Consider the following 24,533-nt stretch of genomic DNA (forward strand, 5'->3'; position numbering starts at 1 on the left):
CGACGCCTCACATTCCCCATCTAACTGCAGGATGTACTGGGCGACGTCAGTAACTGACACACCTGTAAAATTGCACGAAACACAAATAGCGCAGTACAACCAGCTTGACCGGGTTGAGATTCAGGATCTCAACTAGCACTCAAAAGCGTGACAAGAGACTTCATCCACTGACCGAGGTTGTCACAAGGACACAATGAAACTAGCACTCACAAGCCGACGAGAGACTTCATCCACTGACCGGGGTTGTCACAAGGACACAATGAAAACTAGCACTCAAACTAGAAATCAAAGAGCGTGACAGTAGAATCATCCCTCAGCCGACTCAGAATACCAGAAACAAAGAGCGTGACAGTAGAATCATCCCTCATCCGGGCGGTCACAAGGACACAATGAATGCTAGTAGCGTGACAATCCAGTATAACCGCTCCATTTGTATCCCGCGCAATCCCGCAGATATGCCCGTCATTGACATCACTCAGCACACTTTGTAGATAGGTGGGGGCAGTGAGGCCTCGTCATCCTGGTTTTCGTGTTCCGTATGAGGGCGTGTAGAGGGCAGAATTTCCTGACCGACTCTTTGTCTGACATCCTCGACACGTGACCGGCGAAGGAGAGCTGATGCTTTCGGACATTAGTTTTGTTCCAGCAAACGTTGAAATTCGACAGAGAAATCGGCCCTGAAAAATAAAACGGGTTAGAACCTGCAAAAAAGAACGGGTTAATAAACACGCAACAGTACAGGACAGCACAGAGACGAACGGTAACACATAAAACATAAAGACGTCGTTCCTCAGGAAGCAGGAACAGGAGCGCAGCGAAGATCGCCAGGATCATGATCGCCAGGAGAATCCACGGAAGCATGTCTGCACAGTGTGAGAGAGCGGAGGTGAATGGCCTATGCTTATACGTACACTGTGGTCAGCCGGTGACGTATTCCAATTGTGATTAATAGTGCGTGCGAATGATAACAATTGTGAAAAGCCGCAATAGTGTCTCTCTATCGTTCAATGGGTTTACATTTGAACACGCGCCAGTAGCCTAACTATTACCTGGTCACAATAGGAACTCGCCGAAGCTCTCTAAACATACGACATGTCTTAATACACTTATTAAGGAACCTGATAGAAAACCCGAGGGGATTAACTACAAAGCAAAACTGAATCACTGATTTGATGCTTAATTATGCCCACTTAAAATAAACTGATATATTCTTTCATTAAAGATCCAATTATGCCCTCCACTGAAATATGCTAATATATGTTATAAATCAAGATAGACATAACTGGATCCAGACCTGTGGATCTGAGTCCAGATGTGGAAGTGGATCTAGAACTGTGGATGTGTGTCTAGAAACAGTAGTGTACGGTGTAACTCGGTCCGGGACGACAGTAGGGACGACAGAGATTTCCAGAGACAGTAACCTGTCTTTGTGCGATCTGATATTTTCACTAACTGATTTACTGCACGATTATAGGTTCGTTCTCACTCAGGGATTTCCAGTTTTTTCCACGCCCCGAAATAAAATTCACTGTGATGAAATTTATCGAAGCCATGTGGAAATCATTTGATATTTTACCAATTAACAATCAATTAATACATAATTAAAGAAACTCATTACCGGTAATTTATTTTTTCCATATGTTTCATTTACAATTTCAATTTAAAAGGTTTTTTGACCCAGCAGCTACCGGTGTTCACTGGACCCAGCAGCTACCGGTGTTCACTGGACCCAGCAGCTACCGGTGTTCACTGGACCCAGCAGCTACCCGGCGGTGTTCACTGGACCCAGCAGCTACCCGGCGGTGTTCACTGGACCCAGCAGCTACCCGGCGGTGTTCACTGGACCCAGCAGCTACCCGGCGGTGTTCACTGGACCCAGCAGCTACCCGGCGGTGTTCACTGGACCCAGCAGCTACCGGTGTTCACTGGACCCAGCAGCTACCGGTGTTCACTGGTGGCGGTGGATGGACGCCAGCCGCTGCGGGCTGTCTGAGTGGTCGTGGGTGGGTCGGTCCCAGTTGCAGTTCTTTGACAAAAAAATTATTTCAACTTGAATTTGAGCAAAATTTAATCATTGGCTGTAACGAAGTGACGACTGTCATTTGGATTTCTATCGTTTTTGTTTTGCCTTTCGGGCATGTTTTTCATTACTTTTTTCATATTTATGATCTGACCGTAAGATGCTGCCACCTGGCCGTAAATCGGTGCAAAAATGAAGATGGCCGACGTTACTGCCGTTTTACGGCGAAACAGATCGGGCACTAAATCATCTGTAAGTTCCCTTTCAATCATGTTTTAAACGTTTTAAATGAATCTACGTGTTTTACAATAATCGAACTTGTATTTAGATATATTCACGTAAGTTTTAATTGGATGGAACCCGCGTAAAACGCATCTCAAACTGCTCAGATCTAGTCTGTGTTTATACTGCTCTGTTTTTGACGGCGTTTTGACAGCTCAACTGGCGTCGATATGAATTCAATGTTTGCTCCCGTTATTTACTCTCAGTGCTAAATCAATAGTAGTAAGAAGAGTGTAGTTAATTGAAGAAAGCTCCTGCTGGTCTTAAGGTCTCCAGTATCTGTCAGTTAGGCCTACTCGCTGAACAAATTGATGCATAATATTCACAGACAGTACTTTGATAATGTTTAGGATTGGTGTAATTGGCCCGATGAGTCATTTGAAGAGATGGACAGCACGTTAGCAGTTCAACAGGTTCGTTTCATTCCTCTCTATCCAGAAATATTTAATTCTACTGATTTATTAGAAGTGATTGAGCAATATTTGAAGTGAATATATTTATAGTTTATCCAGCAAGCAATACGTAAAGATTTCAGTAATATCGACGGTATTTTAAACCCACCCGATGGACAGGATGAAGGAGTCTGGAAATATGAGCATTTAAGACAATTCTGTATGGAGCTGAATGGATTGGCCGTCAAACTACAGGTAACAACAACCCTTCAAACCCACACACGCGCATTGTTGCAAGTGATTTTAGATTGCTGCGGCCAATTGCTGATTTTCGACAGGTTTTAATGTCTTGCTGAATTGATCTTCAACGTGATAGAGAAAGACAAAAAACATCATTCAGTAAATAATTCTCTCATGAATTATGCTCTTCTAACGCCACTGAGTACAGATCAAAACTTAAATTAAGCCATCATTTGGAAAAGTCCTCGACATGATTTATTACGTCTGCTAGTTTCACTGTAACTGAGTCCCTACGACTCCTCAATTCCTTACAATCTTCTTCTAAATAGAAATTGCTTTTAAAGCTGCTCGAAACTCCTTGAATTATGAGAAATGTCTAGTTATGACCTGGAATTTAAAGTGAATTGTTGATATTTTGTAGATGGAATGTCAGCCTGAAACGTGCGCTCAGATGACTGCTACTGAACAATGGATATTTCTGTGTGCTGCTCATAAAACTCCTAAAGAGGTGATTTCAACAAACCCTTCGCCCTCCTACCTCCTCACTACCTCCTCATTTCCTCTCCCTACCTCCTCCTTCACCTTCCGACCTCCTCATTACCTCTTCCTGCCAACTTCACCCTCCTACGTCTTCCTACCTCCTTCACCCTCCTACCTCATCATTACCTCCTCCTGCCTCTTACCTCTTCCACCAGTCTGAATTCAATTTAGTTAATAAATGTTATCAATTTTTTTTCAGTGCCCGGCTATAGATTATACTCGTCACACACTAGATGGCGCTGCATGTCTGTTAAACAGTAATAAATATTTTCCGAGCAGGTAAATAATCGAACTACAAGTTTTCTGGGAGTCAGTTGCTTAAGAAACCATTTGTTGAATAATTATCACAATGTCATCAGTAAACTTTAGAACTGACGGTAAGAAAATACAGTGAAATGACGTTTCAATTGGATGATATGAATTGTTTTTTGTAGAGTGAGCATAAAAGAGTCGTCTGTAGCTAAACTCGGATCCGTCTGTCGAAGAGTTTATCGCATATTCTCGCACGCGTACTTTCATCATCGTCCGATGTTTGACGATTTTGAGGTCAGAGTCCGCAAAACAAACCGTTCTTTCTACTTATCCGAACAAACCTGATAATAGTCCTCGTTGTAGTTGTAATCATTGTGTTCCAATGGAACCTCTTTATAACAACCTCAGATAGAACAATCTATCAGTTATTAGTAATTACAAACCTAGAATTTCACATGATTATCACTGAGATAAACCCACAATATCAATTCTAACAACTGCTATTGTTTTTCATCTTGAGTTCATTTCACCTTCCTTCTTTATTTGAAAGGAAGGATTCTGCCTGGAGCTTAAGAAAAGGCCAATAAACAGTTGTTTAAATTGATATTGTCGGTTTCTCTCGAGGACTGGAAATGGTCTCAACAATTTACAACTAGAATTTCACCCCAAATAGGATAATTTCAATGATTTCACACTGGAACGGATTTTTTGGGTCACCTGAAGTTTGTTGTAACGAGGTTCCAGTGTCAATTGTCTGAATTGCAAATACGAAAATATTAAATTGTGCTCAAGATGACTTGCGTATTATGACCACTAACGATCAAATCAATGACTTTCAATAAGTTTGAACGAAATTGTGTTGAATATTTGAGTTGAGATGTTTAACGGTAATTATCTGGTATTTTGTAGAATGAAACCGCTCTGTGCAGACGATTCACGATCTTCGTGATGAAATATAATCTGATGTCGAAGGACAATTTGATCGTTCCAATTCTCGAGGAGCAGATTCTAGAACAACAGCAAGCAGCTGCAGCAGCGGCGGCGACGGCAGCTACGCAACAACAAACTGCACCTGCAGCTGAAAGTGATGCGTAAATCATTGACCCCCCTTAAATTAATCAGTCCTATATATTTATCATGATCGGAGGAAGAATTATAAACTTTGTCCTCGTGAAATCTGGACGATGGATCAACTTCACAATCACAACAGTAGTGCTGGGTTTTATTTGACTATATAGTCATCAGACTCTGTGATGTGGAACTAATTGGTGGACTCAGTTCCACATGGAATTAACTTGTGGACCCAATTCAACTTAACACTTGAGTCGAGTATGTTAGCTCAGAACTACATCCACTCCAGAACGTCCGTGGAACTTTGTCTTCTACAGATTTGTGGAATTGAATCCACGGTGGAGCTGAATCCACTGTGGAAGTGGATCCTGAATTGTGTGTATTGTTTTGTATATACTCATTGTATGTAGAGCCCATATATATATAAACTGTATTTATTGCTATTTGTAAATCTCTCATTAAAAACCAAATCAAAATTCAACTGCTTCGTGTTGTCGAGTTTGTATTTGATTTCTAATCATCTTATGGATAGATTTGGATTGTCTCTCGTGATTGTTTGAATGCCTGCAGAGGGAGGATGTATCGGAGATTAGAGGAGAGTGATTCTCAACTGCGGCAGTAGTAATGTCCTTGTTTAAACTTTTCCTGTTTAAATCCATACAATAGCCCCAGCCTCGAAACACCTGCAAAACCCAATAAATACAAGATAGAAGTAGGAACTAAGAATTTAACAATAAATTTTATTTTTCTTGCTGAGAGACAAAGAAAATGCAAAGAACACAACAGTTGAACCATGATTCCTTATTTCAGGCCCCGCTCGCTGTCTATCTACGGAGGTGACCAACCTGAAAATAAAACCGAGGGCTTAAACAAGATTGCTATAATGATAATAACTCCACTGGAGCTAAGTTCTCGGTGCAAACTGCAAAACAGTTTGTTTAACTTGCGTCTAATCTCTAAAACAAGAACTGAGGAACTCACAAGGGCATCATGTTTCTCAAGGAGTCAGTTGCAGGTAAACTATTAGATGAATACAAGGAAACTAGAGTTATTAGGCTAAAAAAAATTGATACCTTGTTTCTCCGCTCTGCTGAGCTTAAATGTTGACCCGGCCGGCCGCCTATCTACCCTATACATTACTTTTTTAAAAATCGTGATCAATTTTACCATAACAGACCCGGCCGCTATAGAAATGAACTGTTTACAAATTTTATCATATTTTACAAAAATGACCCGGCCGCTGCGGAGAAACAAGGAATCATTTTTGTTTAGCCTTATATCTGCCCCCCCCCCCAGGAAGCTGCCCCCCTCCCATCCTGCAGTTTACTATTCAGGTGTTACTTACATGGAAATCATTAAGGAAGCGTAACGACGGAGGAAGAATCTTCGTCGAGTCAATTAATAAACACATTAACAATAAACACAGTGAATGAGGTAGATCAATACAGTGAACTGTAGAATCTTTCATCCATAACTCACACAATCTGAAAACAAACATCAATTCATAAATCATTGGCCTGGCTTTATACACTGTCTGTATATCCCCCCCTAGACATGTATCACACTTCTTACAATTTGTGATCGTCAACACTTTTGTATGTGTTCAGAATTTCACCGGAGAAATATTAAGTTGCAAAACTACAAACACCAGATATTAGATATTTTATCAGATCGCTTTCGAAAACTGATCGTCCACACTTAGCACACACTTAACGGTCGAAGGGCTGCAGATTGAGAGACTAGAGATAAGATCAGTCAGAATTACAAGTCGTCTAACTTACCGAGTATTTTTACTAGCACTGTTGTAAAGTATTTTAATCACAGGTTCAGGAATCAAATCGATTTGTTTCATCGATGTTGAAATTCTCTTTGAGCAGACGTGAGCGTCTTTATCGATAAACCATAACTAAAAACAAACAAACATCAGAACATCGGTTCCGGCGACACAAACCGGCTGCTTCGTGCTTAATTCAGTAAAACTTACCAAAATATACGGTTTAAATTTACCATTGATTTTACATTCTATGATAAAGCGTCGATTGTTATGAATCTTTACTTGCGAAACCAGAAGGCGACTTATGTAAACTTCACTGGAAAAATCCCTGAAAATTCAAAATCGAAGACGACAAGAGATTTAAATTCACCTGTCAATTTCAAGCTCAATGAAACTTTATCACCGTTATTTATTCTTACTTCGATGAAAGAGCTTTCTCAATTTGCGGGGTCATTGAGTGCGTAATTCTGATGCTGTGATGACGGATTTGAAATGTAGAATCACCATTCGCTGAAAACCATGAAAACCGACCGAAATTTTGACAATGGATCCACAGAAATGTGCTCAAGTGACTCGGCCGTTTAGGAGAAACAAGGTATCATTTTTAGCCTAGTTGGGTCAAACTGCTATAATATAAAACTCATCTTATTGGTTCAGAGGGCTGCGCTGTAGGAGACCAATCATTATTCTGACAGCCGCAGGATTCACGTTCTGTCTCCATGAGATTACGTATCAGTCCACTGAGATCTGATCAATTGTAACAGTTTATTTTGAATTTAACTTACCATACTGTTGCATTTTACCGAGAATATGTCGACACCTGCTGCAAATAACGCAATCACCATCGATCTTCAGCCCTTCGTATTCAACAACATCATCAAAACACAAAGAGAAATACTGATCACCTACAAAACATTCATCCCTCTTCGGTAGGATAGAGTTGTGAGAGTTCTCGGTGGACGAGTTACAGCACTCCGACGCAGACGAGTTCTTCGTAGGATGTTTACAACAATACACGTTTTCCATTATTTCCGTCCAGTCGTCCGAGGGTAAAGGTAAAACACGGCTAAATGGCCTGAAAAACGCGATAATAACAAGATTTACATAAATACAGCTAAACTTTTGAGACCCAAACTGTGGAACTGGGTTCAACGATTGTACAGGATCCACAGTTGTAAAAAGTCAAATTTCTGTAGAGATCTACAAAATTGTCAATACACTCAACTTACGTATTTCTAGAAATGACTTGCGCGCCACAATTTTGACATTTTGCTTGAAAAAGACTTTGCTGGAATAAGAATAAATCCGTCTGTTGAGGAGCTGCGTCTACAGCAGACGGATCGATGTATTCTATATCCGATAACTTCTGTTCCTGAAACAAATACCATTTCATATCAAAAATAGATTTAAAGTAAACCTACCAGTCTCAAGAAAAATCTAAATTGTTCTCTGATTTCCTCTTATTATATTTTGCAAACTAACCTTGAACTTGTTGATTTGAACGCGCCATTGTAATTCCTGTGAGCTGGTGAACTGTAACCCACTACACGTTAGAGGTAACATTGAGAAATCTTTCACGCTCAGCTCAGTGACTGTTTTACCACCTTTTGAAATGGATAAACCATCCTGGAAAACGCTTATCTCTGATCCAGATGATTTCTGACTGAAATTATAAGTAGTAAGTCAAGATAAAAAGTCCTGCCAAATTAATTTCTTACAAAAGATGAAAACTTAAAGAGCTCTTCATAGAGCCGAGCAAGCTGTATTTCTCGCTTGCCGTATCGTAAAAAGACGAGAGTCTACATTTCAAAACACTTCTTTTTTAGGATCCAGTTTTGAATAAAACATAATTGAATTTGTTAATGATTTTCAATACTATCGCAGATATTCTGCCCGATTTCTAATCAATACCTGATATTTTGACCGTGAACTGCGACCTGTGCAACGCTTAAACGCGGCTTAACATCGATATACACAAATAAATCCTCAAAACACTCGTTTTCTGTCATTTTATCAATTTTGAAGACAATCCCGGTTAGCGCCGGTGGTTTTCCCCAACTTATGACGTCATTAGGCGAAGAGCTGGTGACGTCATCTACGGGAATGCCGGATGTAAAAGGAATCCCGGTATCGTAGCGACGAGAACGCGGAAGATTCAAAATGTCACAATAGCAGACGCTTGAAAGTCGATAAAATCGGATTAATTCGGCCGTTTGATAATGTCATCGATTCCTAAAAACTATCGGAATCGAATATTCATAATTTGAAGTGTCCGATCGGTTTGTTTGGATGGAACAATGGACGACTCCGACCCGAAACATGTCCGTCAAAAAATAATTGACGAAATAAACGACAGCGCTTCGAGAACGACTTCACGGGCTTCGAGTTGGCATTTCAACCGCGCCCTGGTGTCTGACAGTACCGCCGATACAGCTGCAGATCTGAATAACGGTCCGTTCAGCACCAGTCAAATATGTGACGTCGAAAACAATAAGAAAAAGTTAGCGCCGAGCAAAACGAAGTTCGTAATGCCGAAACTTTCCGAGTTAGATATCGGCAGTATGGTGCAAAACTTCGAAACTACCGCAAATACATTCAACCAAAATCCCAATTTGACAGGTAACACTAAGCCCAGTTTCATAATGATTAACTCTTAATGAATTAGGCATAACCCTTCTTATTGATAACAATAAGAAATTACTTTTTTTGTGAAACTGAATCAGCGCCGTGGTTATACAGCTGGGCGGATATACGAAAATTGGAGGAAGGCCCCGGGGTCCAGAAGAAAAGACAATACATTCAAAGCAGTCATTGCCGCGTATCCAACTTCGGTTTTAGATATTTTGAAGAAGTAAATCTGAAAGGTTGCAATTTCAGAGAGGTGTTATAATATTAACAGGAAAAGCAGCGGAACATCACTGGGAAGGCAGGGGTTCATATCCTCGCCGAGATCACACCCTAAATATGTCCACGTTGCCGGAAACCAATAGACCACCATATTCTTATAGATAGCCTAACCCAGAATTGTGGATATTTTGCAGAAGGCGAGAAGTTGGTGAATGTCGCGCTCGGTTTGGACTCGTTGAAAGTAACGCCTGATGTGAGTCCCGGCGGAGGTTTACTGTTACCCGACGGTACTCAGCCAGCCGCGTCAGCTCACAGCGCATTGATACTGATGGTACAAAGTGCCGCTGACCGGATGTTCCACGTGAGCAGTATCAATAAAGTGACGAAAAAAATATTCCGTAGCGACGACGCGATCGAGAAAGAGCAACAAAGACAGTTCGCAGTAAATCGATTTGTTATTCATCCGTTTAGTAAATTCAGGTATTTACAATAAGGGGGGACTGAGTCCCACATTCCTGAACCCAATTCCACAATCCTGGACCTAGTCCCACATTCCTGGACCCAGTCCAACATTCCTGGATCCAATTCCACAGTCCTGGACCTAGTCCTACAGTCCTGAACCCAGTCCAACATTCCTGAACCCAGTTCCACAGTTCTGGACTTTGTTCCACATTTCTGGCCCCGGTTTCTCAGTCCTGGACCCAGTTCCACAGTTCAGGACCCAGTTTCATAGTTCAGGACCCAGTTTCACAGTTCAGGACCCAGTTTCACAGTTCAGGACCCTGTTTCACAGTTCAGGACCCAGTTCCACAGTTCCAGATTGATTCCCAAACTATAAAAACAAACCCTGTGCCTACAAGATCCGCACAATAGTTCTAAGACGGTGCTATCTGTTTGTTGTTTGTAGATGGTATTGGGAGATGTTACTGGTTGTTGTACTAGCGGTAGATTTGATAATACTCCCAATACAAATCGCTTTCTATAACGATGGACCCAGTAAAGAATGGGACGGAATCATGTTGTTTTTTGACGTCGTGTTTATGGTGGACATCGTCATCAATTTCCGTACAGGCGTCATGACCGAAACGTCCTCTGAGGTAACAGTCTACTTTTCATTTAAAAAAAAACAAACAATTAACACCACAAAAGTCATTTTGGCAAAAAGCCCAGTTAGTCGAAGAGGCCATCAGGTCATTCATCACACGCCTCGAATATTGATCGACCCTAACCCTAGATCGTAACCCTAACCCTAGGTCGACCGTAACCCTAACCCTAGCAGGACTCGAACCTGCGACCACGAACACGCCAGCCGAGCATGCTACCACTAGACCATAGACCAGTAGTGATTGAACGAGTTTGTAAGTCAATCTGGTCAGGTGTGGTGACTGGTGACCAGTCAGTGAGGTAACTGGTGACCAGTCAAGTGTGGTAACTGGTGACCAGCCAGTGAGGTAACTGGTGACCAGTCAGTGAGGTAACTGGTGACCAGTCAGGTGAAGTAACTGGTGACCAGTCAGGGACCAGTTGCTGAAAAGATGTTTAAAGATAACCAGTTGATGAATACCATAATAACAATGAATTTGTAATTGTCACTATGTCAACTATTTCAACTCTAAGCAACCTTTGAGTATCTGCAGCCCCTGATGTTTTAGCCTGTTCGGTATCGCAGTATTATCAGAGTATGTTTGTATTTGTAGGTGATATTAAACAGCAAAGCTTTAGCGATACATTATCTGAAGACGTGGTTTTTTATCGATCTCGTCTCGTCTGTTCCGTTTGATAAACTATACGAGCTGTTCAGTGGTCAGTCGCTCGGTTCGAGCGATTCAACTGCTTTCTTAGCGTTCAAAGTGTTCAGGTTAGTGAGATAACTATCATCAATCCGCTATCTGTACCCATCACCCCATCACAACCGATGAATACACGACAGAAATCCCACAACAATTTCAGCCAAGGATGGAAAGTTCTTAAAATATATATTAGCCATCATCAAGAGTACTCAACACGCCTGATGATGGCTAATAGTCTTTAGCCGAAACGTTACTCACAGTAAGGCACTTTTTATCCAAGAACTTTTCAGCTTCAGCTCAATTTATTGTGGGATTTCTCTCTTTGTCCCGGTCCTTTTTATTGTCTAGTTTTTATTTTTTGTTTTTGTAACAAGAGAAAAGATCTATATATGAATCATCCGCGGAAACCTTTTAAAACAAAAGTGCGCGGTTTTATCATTATATTATATGTTGTATTTATGGCGCAGGTTGGTGAAGTTATTGAGTCTACTGCGGGTTTTACGGATGGCCAGACTTCTGCGATACGTTCAGAAATTGGAAGAGGTATCATTTACGACACGAACAATTTCGAGATGAATTTTACGAACGGAAAACGCGTCTAAAAAATTGGAAATTCAATTTAGGAAAACTAACATCTTTTTACACGAATTTTCTCTATTTTCTCCGCGCAGTTTTTGAACATCCAAGAGTCGTTTATACGTATTATAAACCTGGTTGTGTTCATCCTGTTATTGTCTCACTGGAATGGATGTATGCAGTATTTTGTCGTCGCTATTGAGAATTTCCCCGCGGATTCTTGGGTCGTGCGTATGAACGTCATGGTCAGTACTATCGTAATATGAATTCGGTATCTTTCAAAGCAGTTTAACCCGCTGATACACAACCACGCCCGCCTAAACCCCACGACCACCCAGTTCCACAGTTTCCAGTTTAGATTTGACTTTGGAGTTAACTTATTGAAAATGAATTATTTTTTACTCTAACTCACAACTGTGGAACTGGATCCATGGTTTTGGGGAACCGAAGATCTGCATTTTGTCCCAGTTGTCTTGGCTCGTAAGTCAAAATTACCCCCTGATATATCGCCATATTCTCTGTGTTGTATCGCGACTCTCCACTGCTCCTAAACGCCGGTCTAACGACTGAATGTGATTATTATTATTTCTCTGTGAATTTTTTGTAGAACGGCACTATTTGGGAGATGTACACGTTATCAGTATTTAAAGCTATGTCTCACATGTTAAGTATCGGATACGGTCGCGCCCCTCCTGTATCAGTCACTGATACCTGGTTAACTATGGCCAGTATGTTACTGGGAGCCACGTTCTACGCGCTGTTCATCGCGCACATGTCTTCACTTCTTATCGGTATCGACTACTCCGGACGACTTTACAACGAGAAGGTATGTTGAAAGGGAGTGGTGAGAGGATGAGGTTACGAGGGGGAGTGAGGGGAGGGAGTCGAATAAATGTAGACTGTGTAATTATTAGAGAAAATAAGATTTGTGAAAAAATTATTTTTTATTTCCTCATGGGTACGTACTTGCTTGGGTTGGTGGGAGAGGGAGAGCTGGCGGGGTTGAGGGGATGGGGAAGCTGGTGGGGTTGAGGGGAGGGGGAAGCTGGTGGGGTTGGTGGGAGGGGGAGATGTACTTCTACACATGATGTGCAATTTTTGCCCCCAAAAAAAGCCGCATAAACTAAGAATAGAAACTGTTTGAGAACGACGCCCACTTGTTATAGCTATAGATATTGTTTACTGTGATCATTATCGTATTTGGAAGTCATATTGTTTCCATATTTCTCTCAGTATTTTGTAAGGTTTCTCTTCCTCTCTCCCTCTCTCTCTCTCTCTCTCTCCCTCCCTCTCACTCGCTCTTCCAGTTATAATTGCATTTCGACTCGACGTCTCACTCAATCTCTTCTACACTTGTAGCTGGCTCAAGTAAAAGAATACATGAAGTTCCGTCACGTTCCGCATCTCACCAAACAACGAGTTTTACAATATTACGAACAGAAATATCAACGTAAATATTTCGACGAGAACGCCATCCTGTCTCAGAGGAGTATGTCATCTGGATTGCGTAAGGTATAAATCTTTATTCTCTCGTCGAGTTCTAACAGTTTCACATCGAAGTTTAGGAGCCGCTGTCGGTCAACAGTTGGTTCGAGTGGATAGTGGACATAGTGACAATAAATACTTCATAGTTACTATGGTATTTATCCATCTGTTATCTTTAACTAACTTTCCAGCAACTGCTGCAACTGACCTCAAATGATTTACTCTAAAGAACTTAACAGTTCAATATTTCAGTCAAAGGTCGAGTTTCCGAAGTGGTTTTGACTCCTAAATCGAACCTGAGGTTACTATTTTGAGTCGAGATTTGAAAAAAAGAATATTTAAGTTGTTGCTACCGTAGCTAAACGCATCCGACAACTGTACAAATGGATCCCTGTTTTTTTTTTCAATCTAATACGTGTACAATCTTAACGTTTCAAAATTTGACATTTTTTTAAGTTCTAAGAAATCTTGTTAATATTCTCTTCGATTTTGCAGGAGATTCTTCTGCATAATTGTCAAACGTTAGTCGAGAAGGTGCCGTTTTTAGCTCGAGGGCCTCCTGAGTTTATTATGGATATAATCGGGCACCTGAAATTTGAAGTATTCCTAACCGGGGACACGATCATCACAGCAGGTGCGTATCTGACCGAAACTCGCGAACTTTCGCGGATTCTAGAATCTGTTTATTTTTGTTGGTATTTTATTTTCAGGAGCCACTGGTCGGTGTATGTATTTTATTGAACACGGTAAAGTTGAAGTGATTCTGCCAAACGGTAAAGTTGTAAATCGTCTCGGCGATGGATACTATTTCGGAGGTAAGTGTCTGACCAGAGGTTTGAGATCATAGACCACCAACAGACCAAGTTCCGCAGTTCAGGATCCAATTCTACAGTTCAGGATCCAATTCTACAGTTCAGGATCCAATTCTACAGTTCAGGATCCAATTCTACAGTTCAGGATCCAATTCTACAGTTCAGGATCCAATTCTACAGTTCAGGATCCAATTCTACAGTTCAGGATCCAATTCTACAGTTCAGGATCCAATTCTACAGTTCAGGATCCAATTCTACAGTTCAGGATCCAATTCTACAGTCCTGGATCCAATTTTGTAGTCCTGGATGCGGTTCCACAGATGTGGCTAGATTTGAGTTCAGAACTATATGAAACTGGATCCAGAACTGTTCAACCGAGTCCGGGACTGTAGGAAGCGATTTCGAAATTGTGTTGGAACTGGTTCCAGAACTGTGGAACTGGTTCCAGAACTGTAGAACGGATTTCGAAACTGTGTTGGAACTGGTTCCAGAACTGTGGAACTGGTTCCAGAACTGTGGAACTGATTTCAAAATTGTGTTGGACTCCTGAAGTGTGGAACTGAGTCCTGAACTGTGGAACTTTCTCTAGCATTTTTCTAAGAAAAAAAAAACATTTTGATAATATGAATTGTATGTGAATGTTCACAGAAATCTCGTTACTGATGGACGAGCGTCGAGTGGCGTCAGTTGTAGCTGTTGAGAATTGTGACGTGTTCGTGTTGACGCGAAGCGCGTTCAATGAGATCCTAGACGAACATCCGTACATGCAGGAGATCATGGAAACAGTGGCTACTGAGAGACTGGAGGCCATCAAACAGATACTGGAACCTTCTGGGTTCGATTCGGACGAGGAGAAGTGAGTATTGAAATAACATTTAAAACCGTTCAAATCGATATCAGGATTAAACACAAATTGCAACCAGGAACCGACACCATGGAATCCACAGATTCTAACTCACAGCTAGAGATGCCTGAATCCTCGCTACACATATCTCTAACATTCTACCAATTTCATTTTCTACTGATCTGAATCGTTCAAATCATAAATTTGGTCCTAATTTTGAAAGACGCTGAACGGAAATCTCTATATTTTTCTAATTTCGACTCGTGGATCTAGGTGGACCGGTCTAAATAAACTTTGGTACGATTCGATAAAAGCCAGAGGTGCGTCGTGTGTGAATTCAACGTATAAACCCTGTAGGAGCATGCGTCCCTCCTGACCACCACTCATCAACCCGACCGCGTGTGACGTCACCGTATTCTCTCCACTAGTAGGCGTCCAACCATTTACACTCAAACTCTTTACGCGTTTTAGTCGCCGCTTTACTGAAGTCATCTTTATTTGTCTTTATTTGTAAATTTCCGATTAAATTAACTAAATGTAAGTCGTCAACTGCGGTGTAGACGCACTGAAATGGTTAATGATGATCACAAATACGACGATTTTCTAAGCGGCGAGTTTGACTTCACTAATTCTGACGCCAATCACAAATTCTCTGGTGGCAATTTGAACAAAATGAAGATGATTTTGTCTTTGAGGGACGCCTGCTATGCCGGGGGAATACGGTTAAGACTCATATTAAACACAAGCCGACATGAATTCGATTAAATAATCTATGTTTATTTCTGTGAATTTACAGTGAACATGTAATGAACGTGGCCGAACATCAAGCTTCCAGTATCAGCCAACAGGGCGGCGCTATATCGTCGTCTGCCAGAGCAACCGGTTACCAAGGTGACATTCCCAGAATTGATGTCTAGAACTTTAATCCCATAGGGGGCGTGCACAGTCGCGAGACCTGGCCCGGTATATATCCCTATTGGTTCTATGACCAATTAAACAAATGTTTATAAGAGTTCAAAACTGTAGAACTGCTGGGCCATGGATGATTTAACATTATATTTAACTTTGAATAGATTAATAATTTTAATCAACCCGATCGTAATTCAACCGGCGGCAAGGTGAAGGTCAGGGGATAATCGGTGCCGTATTAAACAAATGTCCAATGAATGATTCTCATTGAAATAATTCTCCAAATGAAAATGTCTTTTAAAACTCCATTCTTATCATCGGATCTTTCGTGTAAATATTTGATAAATTATTCACGTATCGTCTGCTATATGTCAAGGTCACATCCTACGCCGACGTCACGTGACCGGAGATGACCACGTCCCTCCTCGTTATTCGATGTATGACGATTATTTATTGTAAATGTTAAAAAAATATTTTCTATTTTTGTTGCTGTTTTTTTTTTTACACGAATGAATTTTGAAACTTGTTGTTGTTGTTGAAATGAATCCTTATCGCTCGTCCGTCCATTAACTTTATTGTTATCGATTGCGCGAAATGTTTTGATGATTAAAATGCTCCGTCATGTTGCATGTTTGAAAATACAATTCTGTACATACGGGACTTTATAAAATTTCCCATAATACAATCCGATCTGCCGTTGCTACGATACGTTTCTACATTATTGGTAAATATTCGTCGCAACGATGTAACGTATCGCTTAGCAACCGCATTGTTGTGGATACGTGATGATGAAAATGTTAAAAGTTTCTGTTGAAATTGTTGTTTGTAGTTGTTATATTTGTAATGATATTTCTGCACATACCGCTCCAATAGCTCGTATAGCATCCCTCACCACTCTTTATGTTCAGTGGTTGTGAATTCAAAACTTATTACATATAAAATATGAAAAATGTGATGAAAGATTTCTTTTGTTTGTAATTGTTTTTTCTTCTTGAGGAGTTTGCAGACCTTACTAAACTTTCCAATTTCCCCGACTCCTGGTGTATGATGACAGTGTCCTCCTGATCCCTGGCGGTGTGTGGTGACAGTGTCCTCCTGATCCCTGGCGGTGTGTGGTGACAGTGTCCTCCTGATCCCTGGCGGTGTGTGATGACAGTGTCCTCCCGACCCCTGGCGGTGTATGCTGACAGTGTCCTCCCGATCCCCTGGCGGTGTGCGATGATAGTGTCCTCCCGACCCCTGGCGGTGTGTGATGCCAGTGTCCTCCCGACCCTGGCGGTGTGCGATGATAGTGTCCTCCCGATCCCTAGCGGTGTTAGTTCACACCGAGACGTTTCTCTTGTTAACCCTTGCTGCTCCGGACGACGCAGTATTTTACACTCTGAATTACAGTCGTACGAACTTCTTTTCCAAGCAATAGATAAATATAGAAATTCACTACGTAATTACAACTGTGCAGCAACGAAATTCCCGCTAGGAGGCGCTCCATATCTTCGATCGGCATCGACACGTATATCGACAACGTCGTCGGTAGCGTAGCAACGATAAAAACGGCCGTCACTGTTACCAGCATAACGGTCGTTTGGCGGTTCCGAGCTATAGATGTTTTATTACTACTAGCGCCCCCTGTCGCGTCGAATTCGGGTTGCCGGTTAAGGCTGACAACAATGATGACATTAGCGACGGTTGTCAACAACATGGGGACGATAAACACGTATGTGACGGCGTACGTGAAAATTATATTTTGATAACGACTTCCGCCCGAATAATGGCAGCCATTTTGTCGCGTATAACGCATGTGCACCACTCCCTGGAATGGACTGACCAATAAACAGTTTAACAGTATTACAATGCAGGAAATTTTGCGGGCAATGGCCGGGCTACAGACCTGTCGTGCTGAAAACGGCCATAATACGACAACAAGTCTCTCCACAGCGACCACGACTACGAACCAGCTGCTCGAGTGCGAACAAACCAGGAAAAAATACTCATAAATTATGCAAATCGGTAAACTTTTTATGCATGACGTCACTAACGATTCGGTTGAGTATTGGACGGCGGGCATTAGTGCCAGACCTATCGATGAACCGAGGTCGGTTAGCGCCAACACGGTCAAATAGGTAGCGTAGGATAAACGCCGGAATCGTCTGCTTGTCATAACGAATATACTAGCCAGATTACCGACCAATCCGAATCCGAAAACAATCAACAGTCCGCTGAATACGATTCGTCTGTTTGCCGGCTTCATCCGGGATAGATTCGTCAATACAATATAGGTCCAATAGGGTTTACTGACTGGTGGCGTCGCCCCTTCAGTAGACGAGTTCATTTCCTCTTTGCGACAACAGATTCTTGATTCAGAGATGATCTTACTGTAATGCTATCTGCTATTAGAGTGCCTGCTACAATTTCCACCTAAAGCTCAATCATCTATCATTTTCTAAATGATTCATTTTGCGCACTAGTGACGTTTTGTAAATGGTGAAATCAATTTCAAACTGCCGATGATTATTTGAAATCATCCTCTACCGGTTGAGGGCAGACATAAAAATATCAGACACTCGTAACGGTCTTATGTCTATATTTCTACTTGTTTGAAAAGATTTTGTCGGGGCCGCAACTCATTGAATTCTGACCTGACATCGCGTCGAACCAGCACGGACGATGGGCAGCCGAACTAAAACATAGGGATATTTTTCGGTGTTTTGTGGTTTGAATAACCTGTAGTACCCTGATTTGAAACCCTGCGAAAAGCTGCAATCAGTCGATCTGTGACGTAACGATTCATGTTGCTATATCGAGCTAGTTGATTAAGTTCAACAATGTTTTCTGTTAAATGCTCAAAAATGTTGATGCGCGTGGATGTTATTAAACACGACTCGGATGAAGATGAAATCATCAACGTTGTTGATGATGATGATGATGATGACGATGCCAGTGGTCCAGCAGCAGCAGCCGCTACAAAGCGGCAACTGGTCTCGGGTCCTAGCATCCACACGTCACCGGCAAAACCTACACCTCATAGGCCCGATACAGGCCTAAACCGTCACCAAAACTTTCGACGATATCTAGCGCCCCCTAGTGGTGATCGCGTATGTCGTCTGTTGAAGTTAGCGCGCGATCTCGGTCGATTACGTCATCAAACTACACCACGTGACGGAACTACGGCGCAAATGACTGATAACCTTCACCTTCCAAACTTGCAGGACGAAGCCAGGAGCGGAGCCTCGGGAATTCCAGATGCAAAAAGGCCCGAAACTACTGATAGAACTACCGTCTGCGGAAGGAGGAAGGTCTACAGCGTCGCAGAGAAGTTGGATATTGATGTCGACCATTCAGTTTTCAAAGGTGATGAAATTTAAGTCAAACTTTCAACACGGTATTCGTGGGGAATGAACCTAAGGTCTGAAGAATCACGTCTACAATTTATCAAAAAAAGTCGTCCTAAATCTATTTGCAGAAAATCTGGGAATTCCTTTTCACATGAATTTAGAGAATATCATCGCTGCTGATTCCATTCCGGCAGTGCAGGTTTAGACCTACTGACACTGACCCTGGGGATTGACAGCCTGTCAACGGAATATATCAGGCCCGAGAATGATTCCAGTGCAACCCTAGTGACCCGGGGGGTTCGGAGAAATTTGAATCACATCTTACGCAGTGTTTGCAACAAAAACTTCAGACAAAATTTACATTTATTTTGTAAAAAAAAGAACAATAAAATCATAATCATTTATTTCTACTGTAATGTGATAAAATGTAACTAATAGATTATAACAAAATATCAATTTCAGGACGAAATTTTCGTCCCGACTTCTCTGAGATATAGACGAGTATGTCGAGATCTGAAACTCATTAGAGATAAAATCTCAATATGTAAATCAGCTCGTCATTTGCATAAAACAAAATGTAACATAAATAATTCGATATTTGAATAATACAAATGTGAATCAACTTTTTGCGATTTCGTTCATTTGTTTCAAGCACTAATACAAACTTTACAATACAATTAAAATTCAAATCAGAATATTAATGAATCATGTTTTCTAATGTAGCTGGGTTAATTTCATTGCAAATGAATTTTTCCATCAAGAGTCTGACGTATAATCTTCGTCTGCCGTTGCCTCGCTTTCGATCTCAGCCTCGTTATCATCTCCTCCTCTCACGTACTTCCGGTGTTTCGACAGGACCTTCAATCGACAAAATACGAACGTAATGAATAAAATCAACGATAAAGAAATTTGAAAAAAAGTTAAAGAAAAACAATAATTTGTGATAGACGTATCCTTAGTGTCAAGGTCATTCGGCAGCAGAATCTTACAAATCGTAAACAGTTGAAGCTGACGACCACGAAAACGATGACAATCGCGCAGATGAGAAAAGTGTCTTGAGCACCGAAATGAAAGACGAGAACGCCACCTACGAAGCCGCCCAAACCTGAATTGGAAATAAATCAAAATCAGAGTGACGTCATTCACTAACATTGCCAAGGACTCCAAACAGAGAGCCTGCACGGGCTTACCTGCTCCGACGCCCCAAATAAGCCCAAACAGAATGCCCATGATGGATCCGATAGTACTCTTGGGCATACCTTCACTAACACAACATATCAAAGCTGACCAAACTGCAGCGAATGTCATGCCTGAAATAAATATAGGTTAGATAATGTATTTAAACCACCCGCGTGCCAGCAGAAATTCCGCTAGGGGGCCGTTACGTGCTGCCACCAACTATTAATAACATACCGGTGAAAAATTCGGTAGGTAGCGATACCCAGTGTGACTGGACCAGGTAATACACGAATAGCCGCACAACGAAACATATCATACCAAACGACAACAGAGCCGCGTGGCCGTCCGTAACGATTCACGAAAATTGTCGACGTCATAAACATCACAACTTCACCGACAGCAGACGACAACCCAGACAGTCCGATCACGGTGTAAGATACCCCTAGAAATGAGGACATTTAAATCAGAAATGGCCGATAGAGGTCGTCACTCGGGTCAGACTATGTTTTTAAGTCTGTTCTAGGGCTTTAAGGTTGTTGCACATGATGACCAGTAGGGGGCGCTTCATCCCATATATCGTCACTTGTCAGACCTCGGATGAAGCCATCGGGGACACTTTTTGGACGCAGTAACCACCAGGGGGCGCTCAGCGCTTTTGTAACTAATCGCGTCTCTGATTGGTCGATTGCTCACCTATATCATGTAAATGCCAGTTCAGAAAAGACCACATGACTCCCATCACTATGGCAACCATAAGTGTTGATACTATATAGGAACCGTTGTCAAGGCGATACAAGATCGATAACAGTCGTTTAATTGAGTATTCTTCGAGGGAGAGGAATTTGTGAGAGTTGTGTCGACCGGTGTAGTCTGTATCGATTCCGCCGAGTTTTATAGGTATAGCGATGAAACAGGCCAATACGAATAGAACAGAAGCGACAATAAACGCTGGTCGAAATGTAGGGTCGAACCCGGGACCGCCTGTCGCTGGAGTCAGAGCCGTATTAGATAACATCAATCCGACAGTGCAATAACTGAAAAACAAAACATAAATTGGTAGAAAATTCTGATATCGATATAGATTTATATAGATGTATATTCTATGATGTCATAGGAGAATCATGGAGGAAGCCATCATTATTATATGTATCGACTATTGAGGTTGTGTTTCATCAAGGGGATATGTGCAGGAGCATGGAGACAGAAGCAGCAATCTTTTCCAGGAGAGTCTTTAGATCAAATTACTTTGTAGGCAATTTGATGATGTCATAGGGGGATTTATGGAGGCAGACATCTTTTCTAGAAGTGTCTATAGATAAAATAGTAGACAATTTGATGATGTCATAGTGGGATTTATGGGGACAGAAATCTGTTATAGAAGTGTCTATTGATGGAAAGGTAGACAATTTGATGATGTCATAGTGGGATTTATCTAGAAGATAGATACCTGAGGCCGTATCCGCATGTACCGAGCATCCGGTATCCTCCATATTGCCTTCTCGAGTCGCTGGAGTCGTGTATAACCTCCAGAGTTGCGGTATCCACTAACGGCACACACGGACTCGAGAATAACGTCGTCACAAATATCATAGCAACGAGAATCGTAAATTTCACTTCTAAACTGATTGGTGGTGATGAAAGAATGTTTGCACTCGGCTCCGAGTTTAATGAGGAAATATTTGAATTTCGACCGTTATTTTCTGGCGGTTTAACACGTTTTGATTGGTTCGAGCTTATCGTCATATTCAAATTAGTATATCCAGACGAATGATGATTGGTGGAATTATCTGTATCACGTGCCGCCATTCTTGTAATCGATTGGTTCGCCGCGCCTTGCGTCGACGTCACGTGTGAGAAGCCGAAGAAAGTGGTCGCCAACAGTAAACTAGTCAACACGATCCAACCAGTGAGCGACACGAACAGAATTAGTTTACGACAGCGGAAGTAGTCGGCCACACAACCCCAAACGGGGCAGACTACCGCGAATATAAATGTGCGTCCTCCTGTTAGAATACCGATCTGTTTCGCGTCCATTCCATAACTTTTATAGAAAATCGATAAGTAAGGGATGACAGCGCCAATAGCGGCGAAAACGAGAAAATATAACATTTTAGGCAGCGCCCTCTCGCGGGCAGTCGTCTTCGACTTCCGGTTCTCTTTCAATATCGCTACGTCCTTCATCTTGCGATCCTGGTACCTATATAGGGGCTACCTGCAAAATAGAGCAGAAAAATGCACTAAATCATTTTCATTTCGAATGCGCCATGGTTTACGTTTACGGTTACGTTTAGCTATTGCTCGCCAAGAACCACTGATGCACTTTTAATGATTAATCAGATATCATCCATGTATTGATGTCTATTGAATTGAGAAGCGACATCGCTACAGCTGTTAGTGAAATATAATGGGTAACATTCGGCGTGGAGTTCATGAACTAGAAAATTATCGTTTTGGCGTCCAATCAATATCGTACATACAACATAGGTCTGAGATATAACCTCGGGTGCCATACACGACCCACGCTTCAGACGGGCAAACTCGACTTAAAACCTAACTATAACCGTATAACCCTGATCACACGGAGTCAAATTTGGCCCGATTGAAATTTGGTCCGTACCCAATTAGAGAGCGGGTTCACGCGCAAACTACTCACTCGATACTAAACAATGCTTAAACAAAGCGAAGCGAGTCACTTCCGGAACCATTTGCAATTCAAACGCTGATTATTCCGGTGTTAAATTTGGCTCTGACCTGGTCCGCCATTTCTGGTCAGGCCAAACAGGCACTAGTCAATTTGGCACCCGTGTGAACAGTTGTTCCGGGCCATATTTGGCCCGTGCCAAACACGCGCGTGTGATCGCGGCTTGTGAAACTCTGTTGACAGCAGCACATTCGTTAGAATATCTCTACGAAATTTGATACAATATTGATAATTGGACCTTACATGGAGTATTAATATCTAATTAAATGGACACAATTAAAACCAAAGTAAAGTGAGTCAATAATACCGATATATAACGACAAAGATGGAATCCAAGAAAGTTTGATTTAAACTTATAATCTATAGATTCGATGTTAGTCATCCTTATGAATACTGATTTCCTAGTTCTTTCACATCATTCTCTCGGCGTTTCACCATTGTTAACAAAGAAAGGATTGTGTCATGTAGAAAGTTCAGTCAAACCACGTACCTGGAATAACAATCGCATGAAGTCGATTATCACATGTTCATTTACTGTTTTTCCTCTCTGAATTCGGCCGTTATTTTTGTAATTGACGGAGCAGACGATCGACTATCACGAACCGCCGACATGCGGTGACTTGTAAAACATCGGGGACACATCTCGCGCATCTGTTCTTCACACAAGTAATCAATACATGACAAATGACGATACTAATTAACCAATCAATACTCGATCGTTTCGTAAACAACTTACATAAATGATTTCTCTCGTGACGTCACTGTGTTGTTGTGTTCAAATTGTTTTATTTAAAAGGTAGTTCCGGAAATTTCGACACTTCGACCATTTCAACACTTTCCATAATACCTCGCTGGTAACTGTAATATGTACAAGTCGTTCAACAATAGCGTATCCGGCAACAGGTGTATTGTGGGTATTGTCCCAGGTGGTCGATGGGAATCATTTTGAATTTGAAGAAAGTTTGGGTTATTACATCATCCTCACTTGCCAGGGTTTGTGCTGGATAACCTTCGAAGACAGTTGACCGCCCAGCAGAGGCTACACTCCTCTCATCCCTCTCTCCTCTCCTCTCTCTCCTTCTTCCTCTCTCCTCTTTCCAACCCAGACTTTGAACCAATAAATCAAAAATAAAAACATCTAATTTCAAACAAATCATTTATAAACTAAATCTGCATTTATTTATCTATTCTTAGCGCTTTGATTTTATCATCTTTTAGAATCAGTTTAAAACTGGAAATAAAAATTCAATTTCCAATGAATTCTTGGAACAACTTGTTAAATATGAATACTCAAAACTATGCCTATAAGCTCATAATGTAAAGGTAAAGGAAAGTATCTGAGAGAAGGGTACCGGAATATATAATTGGGTGCAGTTGCACAGTCGTTAATCAAGTCCAAAAGTCGTCTTAAACCTGGCTGAGGGGTCGGTACAAGTTTTAAAGGTATAGCGCAGAAAAATGTTAAAATCATTTCTAGTGATGCGGTC

General features: G+C 41.5%; 4 protein-coding genes and 1 pseudogene across 4 annotated transcripts; 2 read left to right on the forward strand and 3 right to left on the reverse strand.

The window, feature by feature from the left end:
* Positions 1-2,212: 2,212 nt before the first annotated feature.
* Positions 2,213-5,278, forward strand: LOC141911881 (MOB-like protein phocein). The gene is made up of 7 exons (XM_074802960.1): positions 2,213-2,272; positions 2,653-2,715; positions 2,806-2,949; positions 3,356-3,442; positions 3,674-3,753; positions 3,909-4,020; positions 4,636-5,278. Exons 1-7 carry the CDS (start codon positions 2,213-2,215, stop codon positions 4,819-4,821), a joined length of 732 nt encoding a protein of 243 aa, XP_074659061.1. The 3' UTR covers positions 4,822-5,278.
* Positions 5,279-5,549: 271 nt separating this feature from the next.
* Positions 5,550-8,620, reverse strand: LOC141912125 (E3 ubiquitin-protein ligase E3D-like). The gene is made up of 9 exons (XM_074803345.1): positions 8,483-8,620; positions 8,054-8,234; positions 7,801-7,943; positions 7,357-7,646; positions 6,991-7,081; positions 6,782-6,899; positions 6,579-6,703; positions 6,143-6,281; positions 5,550-5,642 (listed from the first exon to the last, which is right to left on the reverse strand). The coding sequence occupies exons 1-9, from the start codon at positions 8,578-8,580 to the stop codon at positions 5,622-5,624; spliced, it is 1,206 nt and encodes a 401-aa protein (XP_074659446.1). The 5' UTR covers positions 8,581-8,620; the 3' UTR covers positions 5,550-5,621.
* A 248-nt stretch (positions 8,621-8,868) lies between these two features.
* On the forward strand, positions 8,869-15,842 carry LOC141912170 (potassium/sodium hyperpolarization-activated cyclic nucleotide-gated channel 4-like). Its single transcript, XM_074803384.1, has 12 exons — positions 8,869-9,190; positions 9,613-9,898; positions 10,326-10,515; positions 11,116-11,276; positions 11,676-11,756; positions 11,852-12,029; positions 12,392-12,610; positions 13,144-13,296; positions 13,765-13,903; positions 13,980-14,084; positions 14,730-14,937; positions 15,722-15,842. Exons 1-12 carry the CDS (start codon positions 8,869-8,871, stop codon positions 15,840-15,842), a joined length of 2,163 nt encoding a protein of 720 aa, XP_074659485.1.
* A 1,334-nt stretch (positions 15,843-17,176) lies between these two features.
* Positions 17,177-18,082, reverse strand: LOC141912171 (putative G-protein coupled receptor 139). The gene has a single exon (XM_074803385.1). It carries the CDS (start codon positions 18,080-18,082, stop codon positions 17,177-17,179), a length of 906 nt encoding a protein of 301 aa, XP_074659486.1.
* Positions 18,083-20,547: 2,465 nt separating this feature from the next.
* LOC141912172 (major facilitator superfamily domain-containing protein 6-like) lies at positions 20,548-22,526 on the reverse strand (annotated as a pseudogene).
* Positions 22,527-24,533: the final 2,007 nt, after the last annotated feature.

This window comes from Tubulanus polymorphus, chromosome 10 (genome assembly GCF_964204645.1).
Source record: "Tubulanus polymorphus chromosome 10, tnTubPoly1.2, whole genome shotgun sequence".
Classification (NCBI taxonomy): Eukaryota; Metazoa; Nemertea; class Palaeonemertea; order Tubulaniformes; family Tubulanidae; genus Tubulanus; species Tubulanus polymorphus.

Excerpts from the sequence above, each read along its gene's own strand:
- LOC141911881 (XM_074802960.1), top strand. The coding sequence starts at position 2,213 with ATGAAGATGGCCGACGTTACTGCCGTTTTACGGCGAAACAGATCGGGC. Across the intron at positions 3,443-3,673 it reads CTCATAAAACTCCTAAAGAG|TGCCCGGCTATAGATTATAC; the intron begins GTGATTTCAACA and ends ATTTTTTTTCAG. Across the intron at positions 3,754-3,908 it reads AATAAATATTTTCCGAGCAG|AGTGAGCATAAAAGAGTCGT; the intron begins GTAAATAATCGA and ends TGTTTTTTGTAG.
- LOC141912125 (XM_074803345.1), bottom strand. The coding sequence starts at position 8,580 with ATGACAGAAAACGAGTGTTTTGAGGATTTATTTGTGTATATCGATGTT. Across the intron at positions 7,082-7,356 it reads CGGTAAAATGCAACAGTATG|CGAATGGTGATTCTACATTT; the intron begins GTAAGTTAAATT and ends CATGGTTTTCAG. Across the intron at positions 6,900-6,990 it reads GAGAAAGCTCTTTCATCGAA|GGATTTTTCCAGTGAAGTTT; the intron begins GTAAGAATAAAT and ends TTGAATTTTCAG.
- LOC141912170 (XM_074803384.1), top strand. The coding sequence starts at position 8,869 with ATGGACGACTCCGACCCGAAACATGTCCGTCAAAAAATAATTGACGAA. Across the intron at positions 9,899-10,325 it reads CATCCGTTTAGTAAATTCAG|ATGGTATTGGGAGATGTTAC; the intron begins GTATTTACAATA and ends TGTTGTTTGTAG. Across the intron at positions 13,904-13,979 it reads GGACACGATCATCACAGCAG|GAGCCACTGGTCGGTGTATG; the intron begins GTGCGTATCTGA and ends TTTTATTTTCAG.
- LOC141912171 (XM_074803385.1), bottom strand. The coding sequence starts at position 18,082 with ATGAAGCCGGCAAACAGACGAATCGTATTCAGCGGACTGTTGATTGTT.